This window comes from Fundulus heteroclitus, chromosome 2, assembly GCF_011125445.2.
Source record: "Fundulus heteroclitus isolate FHET01 chromosome 2, MU-UCD_Fhet_4.1, whole genome shotgun sequence".
Lineage (NCBI taxonomy): Eukaryota > Metazoa > Chordata > Actinopteri > Cyprinodontiformes > Fundulidae > Fundulus > Fundulus heteroclitus.
The window spans coordinates 31,350,120-31,364,558 of record NC_046362.1 but is presented as its reverse complement, the minus strand read 5'-3'; the positions used below and the strand labels follow the sequence as shown (position 1 = coordinate 31,364,558).

General features: G+C 39.9%; 1 protein-coding gene across 3 annotated transcripts in view; it reads right to left on the bottom strand.

Moving 5' to 3' along the window:
• The window catches only part of smpd3 (sphingomyelin phosphodiesterase 3), a 110,871-nt gene that overhangs the window by 19,293 nt on the left and 77,139 nt on the right, over positions 1–14,439 (bottom strand). For all 3 annotated transcript variants that reach the window (XM_036125034.1, XM_036125033.1, XM_012867653.3), the window contains 2 exons: positions 8,232–8,307; positions 1,385–1,546 (listed from right to left, as the gene is read on the bottom strand). In XM_036125034.1, the coding sequence (XP_035980927.1) occupies positions 1,385–1,546; positions 8,232–8,307 (238 nt within the window). The remainder of the gene's footprint in view (positions 1–1,384; positions 1,547–8,231; positions 8,308–14,439) is intronic.

Here is a 14,439-nt window from a genome sequence, read left to right as displayed (position 1 = left end):
AAAGGATTAGATTTGTATTTAATTGGGTCCACATTCAGACCAGTAATTGATCTGATTTATTAGGCGTGGAACGAGCACAAGATGGTTTAAGATGGTGACATAAAACATTTAGACAGTCAAATGTTCAGGCTTATTGCTCATTTAAACATTAAAATTGACTTCTAAAGAATACTGTCTATCTGATTTAACAACTACTCTCATGGTAAAAATCTTCAAACCAGGGAAAAGGTGGCAAGTACTCAGGTTCCTCACAGTTGGATCATAACCAGGATTTAAAGAATGCATAAAGAAGAAACAGGACCAAAAGACCCAAATAAATAAATGAATAAATGGAAAATAATAGACAGTTTACTTAGAACTGCATCTAAACAGGCTGTTATGATCCACCAGCACTAAATGTGCAAAACAGCAATGCTCTCCTTGGACCTAACATTTTGGTCACTGTACAGTTTTCAATAAAGTCTCCACCTTGGTCCTTTTCATAAAGAACGGTTTGGTGCAGAAAATGTTTCTTAAACGTATCAAATTACTTCAAATGTTGTAAAATGAAGCACTAAAAGCAACCAGAAGCTGTGTGAGTACATCCTGCTGAGGCTGTCACAGACCATCACACTGGAAGCTGCAGCAGCCAATACAGTGTCTCTGATCTGAATATGTAATTTCAAAAAGATACTCACTCAAACTGTTTTTTTCTTTATTTGCTAAACCAGTTAAATAGTGATCATAGCTTTTAAAACAGTTATTACCCACTGTGCCTACAGCTCTGAAAGCTCTACATTAAAAAAAGGTTTTAAATTGTAAAATTCCTCAGCTGATTTTTGAAGCAGAGCCACACAGCTTGTGCTAAATGTTCCAGCAACAGGGAGCACAACTGATCTGAAAACATATTTCTAGATATGACTAGGAAGTACCTGACTGATGTTAGCTGCTGCAGATTAAGTGAACTGAACTGAAAGGAAACATTTTTTATGATCAGGACCTTGATGTGGGACATTTGTAATGTAAGAAGCATTTTTTGTTTTGATGTTACACTTTAAAATCGTTTGCATGAACAAGGCCTGTATTTATTTATTTTTTATGGCACCAAAGCTGAAACATGTAACATAAAGCAGAACGTAAACACTGCAAACCTGAACATTTGCATATAGTTTGGTGTAACAGGACTCCAGGCAAAGATACAGCTGTAACTTTAGCTCATCTGCATGTCTGACAAATCTGGCTTGCCCTGTTCTACAGAGTCTTACTTTTAACACTAATGCATATTAATATCTTATTAGTGCTTAATGCAGGTCGGGTGGGAGTACACCCACCCACCGTTTGGCAGAACTGAAACTCAACGGGAACCAGTGTTGGTACTTCAGCTACAGGGTTTAGCTCGGCATACCTGAAGAGCAGTTATCAAAGTTGAGGTCTCCCAAGATGACATCAAAGGCCACCAGGTCCTCCAGCACCTTCTCTCCTTCGGGTGACTGCGTTGAGGATTGGCGAAACTCTGCCCCCCACTGGAGGAGGAGGTCGAGCTGCTCGCAGCGGACCGACGAATCGCCTGGATGCAAACACAAAAAGACGCTGGAGCATGTCTGTCCTCTCTGAGCTAAAAAAAAAACAGCCTCATCCAGCGGCTACCATATCTGCTTTAGTTTTTTTTTTTAGTTTTTTAAACGTTCTTACACAACCCAGGAGTGTTTGGTGTGCCTTTTAATACTGAGGTGTGCTGCATCTATCCACTTCTGGCAGACAATCTAATGAAGTGCCGTTAGTGATGGAGAGGAGGGAGGAGGCGAGCAGAGGGGGAGGCGGAGGGTGAGAGCATCCGAGGGAACAGATGAATAGTGGAAGGTGTGAGAAACAAAGACGTGTCAAGATACTGGAGGGTGAGTAGGTGGCTTTGGCTTTGATTACTCTGGGCTGCAGCTCAGCTCCATCCGAAATGTTGTGTTTTTATCAAAACTTGCTAAAAAAAAAAATGGATGAAACCGAGGAATGTGGAGGTGTGTTTGTTGTAAATCTGTCTGCGTATGTGTTTGAACAGTAAAACCGAAGCAAAGACAACATTTAGAAGCGAGAATCATGACTTGTTCCCTCATGAGTGGAATTTCTTTTGAGAAGTGCATGTAAATTTATTCAATGAATTGTGCTGCAATGCAATACTTTTGAACCAAGATTAGTATTTGACCAGCCAAACCAAGTAAACGGCGCTCCATATCCAACATTTTAAAATTGAAGGAAGTCCCAGCGGTCTGGTTTCAGATCAATTATACATATAACACGTTATAATGATGAGAAGATATCAAAAATGTTTTTAGAAGTCCTCTTGCATTAACCTACTGTGCTGGTAGGGCAGAATTTGTACCGTCGTGAGCGGAGAAAAGAGTTCATTGGGCTGCAAACAGCCTGCGGATCACACCTGGGACCCTCTGCTGTAGAATATTAAGTGTTTTCTTTTCCAAAAAGATCTTTTTGAGCTCCTCACCCTATCTCTGTACCCGGCTACCCTGCGGAGGATGCTCCTTTCAGCCGCTTGTATCCAAGATCTCGTTCTTTCCTACCCTCACCTGTGGTCATGACCCAAAATTCTTGACCACAGGTGAGGGTAGGAACGCAGATCTCCTCTTTTCACGGCAACGGATCGGCGCTTCACTGAGGCGGCCGCTCCGATCCATTCTCCCCTCACTCATGAACAAATTAAGGAACTCCTCCACTTCAGGTAGGAATTTTGGCCTTAACTGTTCAAGATTCAAATTTCTTTAGTGGAATACCTGATATGTATTTTAGTTCCAACAACGTGATTCTCCAAGAACGATGATTTCCAGATTCAGATTATTACAAACATCAGAATCTCTCATTTAGTTTTATTTGATTCCAGACGCTTCCATTTTTCTTAACATCTTTGCTTTCCTTGCTAAAAAAAACAACAATAAAAAAACAACATAAAAAGCAAACATTTTTTTTAAATTACTCTGAAACAGATTCAGAACTTTTAGGAATAAGAAGTGTAATTTTCTTGAGGAACTTTCTCTCTGTGAAAGAGAGCTGACAGACTGTTTCCATCGGCCTAAATGCATCATCCTGCTTCCTAAATAAGAGACCCAATAACCTGGATTTGACTCGTGTCATGATTTCCTCATGTGGGTCTCCAAATGGTTATGTCAACCCTTGAAAACAGTACACATTATACATGCATGCACATATGACAGGGTGATATGATAAATCATTGGAAAAACGAGGCAACTGCAAAAGAATAACTGAAATACTAATTTATCTTTTTGCATATCTGGCATAATTATTGGTCGTGGGAGGATCTGACTGCAGACAAGTGATCAGGGAGGAGGTGGATGGACATTAAATTAAAAGAATGTGCCAAAAATAAAAGAATAAAGCAAAGAATCTCTAAAAAAACATCAAGCCAAAACAAAGCACTGGCTTTCCGTAAGTATGACTATGAACAGTTTATACTCCTTTCCATTTTTCTCCCCTTTTTTTCAAGTAACTAACTCAAGGTTTTATTTGATGGTTCAACACAACATAGCAAATATTTGCAAGGTGGAAGATAAATTATTGTTTTCTTTGTCAAAATCTGAAATATCTGTCGTTCGTTTGTTTTCAGACCACCCGGGTCAACGCTTTGTGGAGCGACTTGGACAAAAGGCAGGAGGAAATCTACCCTGGTAATGGTCCTGCTGTCCTCTCTTGGACACTTTGGATGGAGGATTTTGAACATTTCCAGCAATTTGTTTCAGTCATCTCCCAGTTTATCCTCTTCTGCAGGTCATGTTTTTGAGTTTATATTAGAAAAAACACAATATTTTAAACCCATGCCTCCACGCTGAATATCACAGAGTTTCAAATACACAGATAAGATCTAAGAGCCTCAGTGGAAATATTCATTTGAAGGAAGCAGCGCTGACTTCTGCTCTCCGTTTCTCCATGCAAGACAGAGGGAGAAATTTAATGTTGTGCTGTGCAGATTTGAATGAGTGCAACTTGTGATTGTCGATCATTCTTTGAATGGAGTAGACACACGCTTGTGTGGTTATTGTTTCTACAACACACAGCTGGCAGGCTTTATTTATTAAAGATATGTGGATTATTGCAAAAGTCTTCTGAGTAATACGTTATGGTAATTCTATTTCAGAGCTCAGATGCAAGGAAACTGTCTCAAATTAAGTTTTTAGCAAAGGAATCGTTAGCCTGATCTGAGCTCTGCTTCTTCTCTCTTCCCTCTCACAGTCTGCCTAAACATTTTCACACCGTTTGGTGAAAAAGCTTTAAAATAAGGTTCAAGATCGTTGCAGAAAAAATAGGTAAAGAGCTGGACTTTGTGTATTTGTGGCAAACTACTTGCACACAAATCTGGGATTTTGGGTTTGAGACGTTTCCCCTCCTCTGCTCTCTGTGGTCTGTCAAAGCTGTTTTTCAGACACAAAATCCATCGTAGTGACAAAAACACACAAAACACACACAAAACACAACAATTAGATCAAAATCAAATCCAAACAAATAAATAAATGGACATTTAACCATGGCATTCCCTGTGTGTTTGGAGTCTGGCTGAGGGTTTTAAACCTGAGAACAATGTAGCAACTGTCCAGCATGGTGGTGGCAGCATCATGCTGTGGGACTGTTTGGCTGTAATAAGTAGAGATGCATTACAGCAAGTGGACAGAATAATAAAGGCAGGACAATATTCAAATTGTTAACCACAAATCAACAGCAAGATGATTGCCGGTAGGGTGACCAGATGTCGCGACAGCGCCGCATTTTCGACTCCTGTGTCGGTGTCCCATAAACTGAAACGATGTCCCGGATCTGACTGGGTCATATTCAGAAAAGTAAAAAACCTATTCGACATGTGCTTTTCTGAAATAAAGAAGGCAGAGCTGCGGTCATCGTCGGCTGTGTCGGCTGTCAATACGCAGCAGTGTCCCACTTTGTGAGCAGCAGTGCGCCAGGACACTCGTAAGATAAAATTAAAAGGATTTTGATGCATACAGATTATTAAGGACTTTGTCAAAGTAAAAAAAAAAAACAACAACGCTGCTACAAAGGCTGTAGAACAGCTTTTAACTGGATTAGGTCGGAGAAAATTGATTCTCAGGGTGTTCTTTGTGAAGTTCGCTAGTGATTTTTTAACTTCACATGGAGGGGAGCACGATTTGAAGCAGCACAGTAGAAGCGAGTCGCATAAGAAACATGCAGCTGAAAAAGCCTCCAGTCGATCTATGGACTAATTTTTACTCAAACACAGGATCAACCTAAACCATATTTAACTTTAAGCTAGAGTTTAATAATGCTTTTCTAATATGATTTGTAGACATGTTGATCTTTAAAAGCTGGTAAAGTTTTTTTTTTTTCGGATAAACTTAGAACAATTTTATTCAACTTGCTTATAGACCATCTTCTGTGGGACTTTTCTGTGCAGGGTCACCCTATGTCACCTGATATTATTATTCTGATTATCTTTATCTGTGACTTTCCTTAACAATAAAAAAAATTAAAATGCAATCCTTGCATGTTTGTTTGTCAGTTGTTTGTTTGCTTTCATTATATGTAATGTGAACTGTAATGTGAACCGGAGTAGCCAAGGAGAAATTACAGCGCGGTCACACACGGTGACAAATAAAATATTCTTGATTTTTGACAAGGCTACACTTTAACAGTTTTATTAACCTTCAAAAAAGTTAAATAATGAGTGATGATAATTCATTGTTGTGCAATAACAAAGCAGAAATTGACTAATGTAATGTGGGATCTGTGTTAACTTAAAATGTATGACATCATCATGGTGTTGGTTATGTCCCTCACAGCATCCTACTGTCCCACATTGGGTTATTTGAGACCTGTTCACCCTAATTGCCGGAGATGGCACGACCAGTTTAATGTGAAAGACATTGTGCCTCATCCAGTGACTGGAACGAGGCAAACACCGGAAGCAGCAGCCCAAATAAAACCCTTTTCAGATTAAATGAGAATTTGTGACTCAAAGCTGAGGGATGTTACTTGATCAGCTGTTGTTCAACTGAAATAAAAACAAAAAATCCTGTAAATATTGTGGGGATGACAGAGAAAGACAGTAATGGTCAGAAATTAAATGTGGGTGAAATAAAAAAAAAATGGTTCTGCATAGGGCTCTACTGGAAGGTGAACCATTACATACATTACATTACATTTCCCCCACTCCCAGGATTTCTGCGTTCAGGCCAGAAAGTTAAATTTGGACGTCACATCACCAGATCACCTTCTTCCACATGGTTGCTTCTGTATGGTTTGGGGCAAACAGCAAATGAGAGTCTGTATAGCTCCAATTTACGACTGTCCTTTCAAAAGATTCTCCAAACCTGAGCTGTGGATCTCTGCAGCTCCTCTAGAGTTACCCTGAGCCTCTAGGCTGCTTCTCCTATCAACAATCTCCCCCCCTGCCCCACCAGCACATAGGGCTGATGATAATGTCCTGCTAGGTTTGCAGTTGTGTCACACGTCTCCTGTTTTTTGATAGCGGACCTAACAGTGCCCTATTAGATGTTCAAAACTTGGGACATCGTCTTATAACCTAACTCAGCTCCTGTTGGTTCCTGCCGTTTATTTTCTAATGCTGTCTAACAAACCTCTGTGGCCTTGACAGCACAGCTGAATTCATACTGAGTATCTCTTACTGAAAGGTGGACTGCAATCTGGTGACTTCTGAAGGGAAATGTTTTATTTATTTAGAGGTGTCAGAGTCAAGAGGACTGAATATGTCTTCATAATATTAGAAAACCATGGATAATTTTCCTTTAACTTCAGCACTACACACTACGTATCTTCTATATAGAGAGCTAGCACTATATATATATATATATATATATATATATATATATATATATATATATATATATATATATATATGCCCTGTGCACATTGTTTGCTGTATTATTACCTATATCTATTATTTATTACTTGTTGTGTATTGTGTGCTCCCTAAGCCGGTGTATGTCCTGGAAAATATTTCACCACAGTGATAATAAAAGATTCTTCATACACTGTGTCGGTTTGTCACATAAAATCCCAAATGAGATGTTTCTGGTTGAAGCTTGAAAAATAGTAGAAAGGTGTAAGTTTACCAAAAGAGTTTGGGCTGTAATCATTTGTGCATCTTATTTAATAAGACACCAAACTGTGATAGGTGCATAAAGTGAGCTGTTAATGGAGCTGTTAAAACAGTTTTTTTTAAATGCATTATGCACTAACGTAGGAGTCTAATGTTTTAAAAAAACTTAGAATTTAGATGTTACTCTGAATTTAGTGGATTTTCATGTTGGCTACACTTTAATGAATAAAAATCAGAATAAGTACATTGGCCAAGATTGTGTGCACAAACAAGGGATTTGACTTTGGTGTCAAACCCTCACAGCATACTGACATTAAGCATCAATATATTAACTTTAAAGGAAATAAAATAATGAATAAGAGGATCAGTAAAGATGTGCATGTAAAACCATAAAAGATGGTACAATATCTTATATTTTATGGCATCCATGTTTTTTTTTTATTTGACATGAAGAGGAGCGTTAAAAGAAAATCTAAAGAAATGATGTGTTTGCAACAGTTTGCTTATATGTGAGAAACTCACAGGTGCATATAAGAAAAAACAACACACCAGCTTCCTCTGCTCACCTGAAACCCACCAAAGCTGCACTCAGCTGCTGAATTATTAATTTTAGTGCATGTTAAGTTATAAATTCGTTTCCCCTTGTGTCTCTCTCTCTCTCACCGCTGAATAGATTCAGCTGTCTGGTCTCACTCATGCTGGTTTTTCCTGCTTTCTCCCTGACTCACCCACACATCCCAACCCCCCCCCCCCCCCCCCCCACCCCCCCCCCCCCACACACACACACCTTAGAGGGGATTTATCTTTGGTGTATCTTTAGAAGCAGCTCTAATTCTGCTATATTTAGTCCTGCAAAAAGCGTAGGAGAGGCCCAGAATAGCAGGAGACGAACGCGTGTGTGTGTTGGTGTGTGTGTGTGAGTGTGTCTTTGGTAAAAAACGAGCGTGGCATTGACCGGAGGCTTTAAATAGGTCTGTGACGCTTTCGACAGCGTGAGGCCGTCGCCATGGGAACAGCAAATGGAGGGTTTTGATGCACTCGTTTATCTAAATTTCCGAACGTGAAGGCAAGCGGGGACGAGGGACGATCGGCACGAAAGAGCAGCTTAGGGTTGTCACACAAAAGGCCCGGAGAGCCACAGTACCTTCGATGGCGTGGAGGTGCGTGCACGTGAGGTATCCCACCACCCTCTGCTCCTGATGAGAGGTGCCCACGTGAACCTGCAGGGGACGAGACGGAGCACAGTGTCACTGAGACATTTCCATCGTGTTCTTCTTCAGCAATACGAGCTACAGTGGCTGCACTGGATCAGCCTCGACTCGCTTCATTGTCCATGTTTACACACACATCAGTTAGCAAAACGTTGACTGTGAGCCACTTCCCTCCCCTGGTCATAATGTTTTGCCTAAGTGGTTTATACCGTACATTTGCTGCTGCTATCAGCAAGTTTCTGTCTGGATAGCTGACGTCTTGCTTAATTGGCACGGGTCAATGAAATTGTTCGGTTTCCTGGCACAGAACAGGCTTTTGAGTTTATTTGAGTTTATTTTTTCAGTCACAAAACACAAATTTCCAGACCAAATACAGAAAAACAATTGAAAAAGTTGACCTAAAATAAAAGGGCTGTAGCAGAAGTTTATATGCCCAACTCTAAATTTGCAGTACTTAACAAGATGCCTTTAATATATTAAAGAAAAGACAAAGAGAAATAGAAAGTAAATAAGAAAACAGAAAAAAATAAAGGATCTTTTTTTAAGGAAAAGATGCACAAGTTTTCAATGAGGTTCAGCTGAAGGATGTTCCAGAAGCTTAAAGTTTGCCGGCTTTATCCGTCTGAATATGTGGTCTACAGACCTTTTGCACCGTGGGTCAAAATCACCAAACTGTAAGTTATTAAAGGGTGAAACTTTCTTTTTCCGATTAAAAATGGAAAACAAAATTGTTGTGAATTATTTGCCTTTAACCTGTTCAGCAATAAATTAAACATGAGATATTTTTAGGAAAAAAGTAGAAAAGAACATCATTATATGTAACGTTGTATGATAATTTGGTCTCAGACGTGTGCCTTAATAAAAAAAAATATATATATATTTCTATGATATAAATAATATTTTAGTCTATTACCAGCAACAAAAATGAGAGCTGTGGTCAAAAACTCTTGCTGTATTTAGTCATTTTTAATGAACGGGTGTGCTCAGGTCTGTTTTTGAGTAAAAGATGCTGGATGTTTGTGGCTCTACTTATAGGATATTAAAATGAAAGCAAAATAAACATGCCAAATACATTAAAAAGGCTTTATTTTTAACAAACATTTTCTCTCTAAGAATACAGTACATACGTTTAACAATGAAAATCTCATCCACAAATTTTTTTTTTTACAAAAGGACTCTTTCTGCATCAGCTTCATTTGTGGGTATGGACTCCCCACAGTGGCCCAAAATTACAAGTTTTGACAAAATTGAATGCTGGCTGTGATATTTATTTAAAAAGGTTACTCACTATGCTTTTAGGTTACAGTCCCTTTACCTTTCTGACAAGATGTTCTGCTTTCCACCTGTTTGGTCAGGTCGGCCATTAGCGGCGGTGCGCTCAGTCGCAGCGGCTCAGGCTCACCCTCCATCTGATCTACGTAATTTTTTTGTATGTACCTTGTATGTATAATGATAAATAACAAAAAAGCATCTCATCTTTAGAACCCATCTAGTTGCCAACTGCTGCTTGGATGTTTTTGGGAGGGGTGGTCTGATGTAGCTGCTACTGAATGTCAACAGAGGGACGGGTCTTGTGGGTCTTGATTGATAACCCCGCCTGCAAGATGAATTCTCGTGGTATTCGTGCGTACACAAACACACGAGAATCCATCTTGTCCTGCTCCCATCTCAATCGTTCAGGAACAAATCAAAAACATCTCGGGCCAATCACGTTGCAGTATTATGGTTTAAGCAAGAGCTGCCGAGCCCACAATTTTGGTAGGCGGGCACTAGGTGTTGCTTCGCCCAATCAGCTCGGAAATGTCCCTCCTTTCCCTGACTGGATTCGATGACATCAGTCCCAGATTGAAAATGCGCAGAACGGAGAGTGCTACACATTATCTATCTGGCTTGCTAGATTAGTTGATTGACACACCAGCAGAGGATTGTGGGAGTTGTAGTGATGCATCGACAGGCCAGCTATAGTAGACATTCTGGACGAATGTCCAGAATGTCTACTATAGAGCTGGACGAAATAGAATAAAAGCATACCGATGAAATAGAAATTATATTGATCGATATCGATAATTATCAAGAAATTCAAAACATATATTTTAAGTGCAGCTCTGGCCATTTTATGCTGTTGCTTAGCGACTTATTTTTATATACAGAGCACACAACACAGGATTCAAACTTGATTCAACCTATTTGTTTTTAACAAAAATGCAAGTTTTTGAAAAAGAAAAAAAAGGACATGTTCTCTCTGAACTCTGAAGGGGGCGGGGCTTGGTTCCTGGGTCTGCGTTGTGATTGGTTGGTAGGATGTAATGACAGTAATATTAACCTACATGGCTAGAATGCAAAAGGAAGGAAAACTGTTATTCTATTGAACTTTTTATTGACCTTTTTTTCTATTATCGATATACGTCTATTGATCGATAATTGTTGTTCGTAAATTATCGTCCAGTCCTAAGCTCTATGTTCAAAGCTTAAATTCTTCGGTAATAAACTACAACAAGCAGTCACGTCTAGAGGATCACCAGGCCTGAACTTTCCTCCTTACAGGACTTGTACGGCTCTCCGGTCAGGAAAAGGGGCAACTAACATCTTTACAGATCTCACACATCCTGGACATCACTGTTTAGACCAGGGGTGTCAGACTCATTTCTATATTGGGCCATTTTGGCATCATGAAGTCATTAAAAGGGCCGGTTGCACCTGTATAGATGACACTTTTGATCTCATAATTTCATTCCAGTTCACATAAAAATGTAAAAAAAAATTCAGAGTAACATAAAAGTAGCACCATTAGGCCCAATTTAAACAGTTTATCTTTTAAAAAAGATTATATTGGGGTGAGTAACAGTTTAAATTCTCATCATTCTGCATCAATTTTTATCTTTTTGGACATTTCTGGGTTAATGTGAAAACTGACATCTAGTGGCAGGATAGTGTTACTACACAGTAAAAAAAATGCTACAGGAGGCACAGTTTTAGCAACTTTATACACTTTAAAAAGGATATATGGCTCTACTTTATGACATGACACGCCTTTCTTGGCTCTTGAGGGCCAGATAAACTGCCTTAACGGGCCAGATTCGGCATGCGGGCCTTGAGTTTGACACACATGGTTTATACATTTCCCTTCAGTGCTACAGAGCGCTATTTGCATAAAACCAGCCGCCACAGAGACACTGCCCCCCCCCCCCGGCTTTCAATCTAATGAAAACCGTCAGACTACTCAGATCAATAGCGTGCTATTTGCACCAATCTAACCATCTCTTCCTCTTCTGTATAAACATGTATATGGAATAATCATCTGTATTAGTCACTCCAGTGAGATGCGTCTTCTGTATTTAACCCATCGCTTTTAGGAATGCTCAGTGGGCTGCCACTGAGCATTCAGGGGGTAAGGGCAGTCTGGATTTGAACCAGAGAACTTACAGCCTTCCCAGGATGTTAACGCACCGGCTCTATGCCACCACTCCCAACATTTACAAAACATATTTTTGTTTCCCGTTTCATAAATTTGTACTTAAAATGTTTTCACTGAGAGCAAAGTGGGACCAAAGTCAAATTCGACTACAGCTGATCGTGACTCTCTGATTCCTCCCAACCCTGCGTCTCTCCACTCCACAAGCAGCAGATAGAGAGCAACGCCACAACGACAAGACATCACCCTGGATTTAATCAGACACCTTCAACCGCAGCGCTGAAGAGTCCTGGAGGAAGGCAGCGACTGGCAGGTCTGAAGTGTCGGTGGGTGGAAGCAGGCTGATGGTGATGAGGAGGAATAAAGGGCCGCGGAGGAAAAAGGGAAGCGGTGATTGTGTGTGTGTGGGGGGGGGGGGGGGGGTTGGTTTGAAGTGCGAAAGCGTCTGGGTGGAGTGGGTCTGTTACAAGAGAGATCAAAACAGCTCGGGTTCACAGAGCCAAAGACTGGAGCATCCAACCAGGTTAAGGGATCCTGGAATAATAGCGGAGCGAGAAATCACAGAGGACTTTTCAAAAAGCTCTGTAACCTAAATTAACTGCAACAAAAGCTTTTAGAAAGCCACGATGAAATCTAGTAGTCTGGCAGGGGTTGTAACTTGGAAAACACTATTTCCCCAACTTAGATGCTTCGGTTTAGTTTTCATTCATACATTTTTTATTAAACGTATTAAGAGTCAAACTGACGTACCGTATAGTGAAAAACCCAGGAAACCACCATTTTTGGACATATACGTATATATTATAAATTACCAATAAAGGGAAATCCAAGTTAAATAAAGAGAAAGTAAAAACTAAGGAGAAGACTTTGTAAAATGTTCTGAAAAAGGTAAAAAAAAATAAAAATCTGCAGAGCAATATTTTAGGAAACTGCTTAAAACGGCGTTTCAGATCAGATCATCATTACTCAGCGTCTTCCTCAGACCTTCAGTTTGCTGCTCCTGACTGTTGAAGTGAGGGTGAACAACATGATGGGCCTGAGCTGTCTGAGGCCTTCAGACAGAAGATGGTCGTCCAGAGGTGACAGGCCCCCTCTGGTGGTCACAAACAAAATGTTGGTCTCTCGTTCAGACATTATTATCTTTAAAACGATGGCATGACAAACAGCAAACTCCGGCATAGTAAGAGCGTGGCAAGAGTCGATACCGTTGTTTGATTTTAGCAATGCGAAGGGGCCTGACTGAGTTATCTATAAGTAAAAACTGACAATTTTGCTACACTAACATCATACAAAGTTTTTGACATTTGTTAGGTTTGAATCATCAGGCCGGGTCAACCTTATTTGGTTTCTTTCCGCCTCTTTATCATAGTTTCACAGCTTTTTCAGACGTTTTGTACTTGCTTTGACAACCATCAATGTCAGGTGAACTAAAAGGAAAAAAACCCTCCAATAACAGACACCCATCAGCAGGAGGTTTCCCTGAGTTAGTTTTTATTTGTTTGATCGGGGGTCATAAGCTGTCATATTTGATAACAATTGGCTAAGTGAATTGGGGCTCAGAAATGTACTCAGGGTAGAAATTGTGGTACATAAAATGTTCTGAAAACGATCCACAATTAAATTAAATGAAGATTTATTGCAAAACGTCCTGGAAAATAACTTTACAGGTCTCTCTTGCAAACCAGAGCCTGTGTCTCAATAAGACTACCCATATAAATAAAGGTTTAAAAGTAAAACAGATTAAAACTACCAAGAGAAATTCTCTGACGATGGTTAAACTTCAAGGTAAAGAGGCAAAATGACCTGGACAAATTGGCAACCCGCTCCTGCTGTTACATTTCTTTTTGTAGAGCAGTTATGTTTTTTTTTTTTCTTTTTTACAGAAATTATAGATAACCAGAAGATTTTCAACAAATAAATTAAATTTAGTTAGATTTATGTAAACCAAGATAAATATTCTGCAACTATGCCTTTGGAACAAATACTGGCTGACCTAGCAGTCGACTATAAATGTTATGATGAAATTTAAACATCTCTTCCTGACTTTAGCCTGCTGCAGGCCCTTTGGGGACATTTTGGGGTTTTTGGACATTGCCTCTAGCATCTTGCGGTCTCCTGTCACGGTGAACTTGCTTGGAAGGCCAGACCTCGGGCATGTTGACAGTTAGTTGTCCTCCATTTACTGACTTACTTCCCTACAGCAGAACAGCAGATTTTAAATGACTTTCAGACCTCTTTCAGCCCCTCATCGGATTTACAGGCTGCTAAGGTCTGAAGACCTCTGACCGCTCACAGGATCTCACGATGGAGTTCACTCTGATTCCAACAGTCAGGAGAAAACCTTGTTTAAATTATAGGTGGTACACCCATATTTACCTGTGGTGATATTCATAAAAAAGTTTTTTTTCCTATTTCTAAGTAACTTGCAATTTCTTCCCTAGTCTACAGATTTTGATCAGGAACGTATTTGTAGTAGATATGCCTCATAAATGGACTGGTTTAGTGTAGTTCCAGCTAAATCCTGCAACGGTGGAAATTGCTGACAGAGTGTTATGCTGAGAAAGTATGTATGCAAAGGGAAGACATGATTTCTGTGTCTGCATGACATGGAAATTCATCATGTAACGAACAGCGAGGTCCCACGGGTCCCCTTTTGGCTGACCATGTGCAGCTTTAACATTTGTAGCCACATGTAGAGAGCGTGATGCCTGCAGACCCAGGGCCCAGCT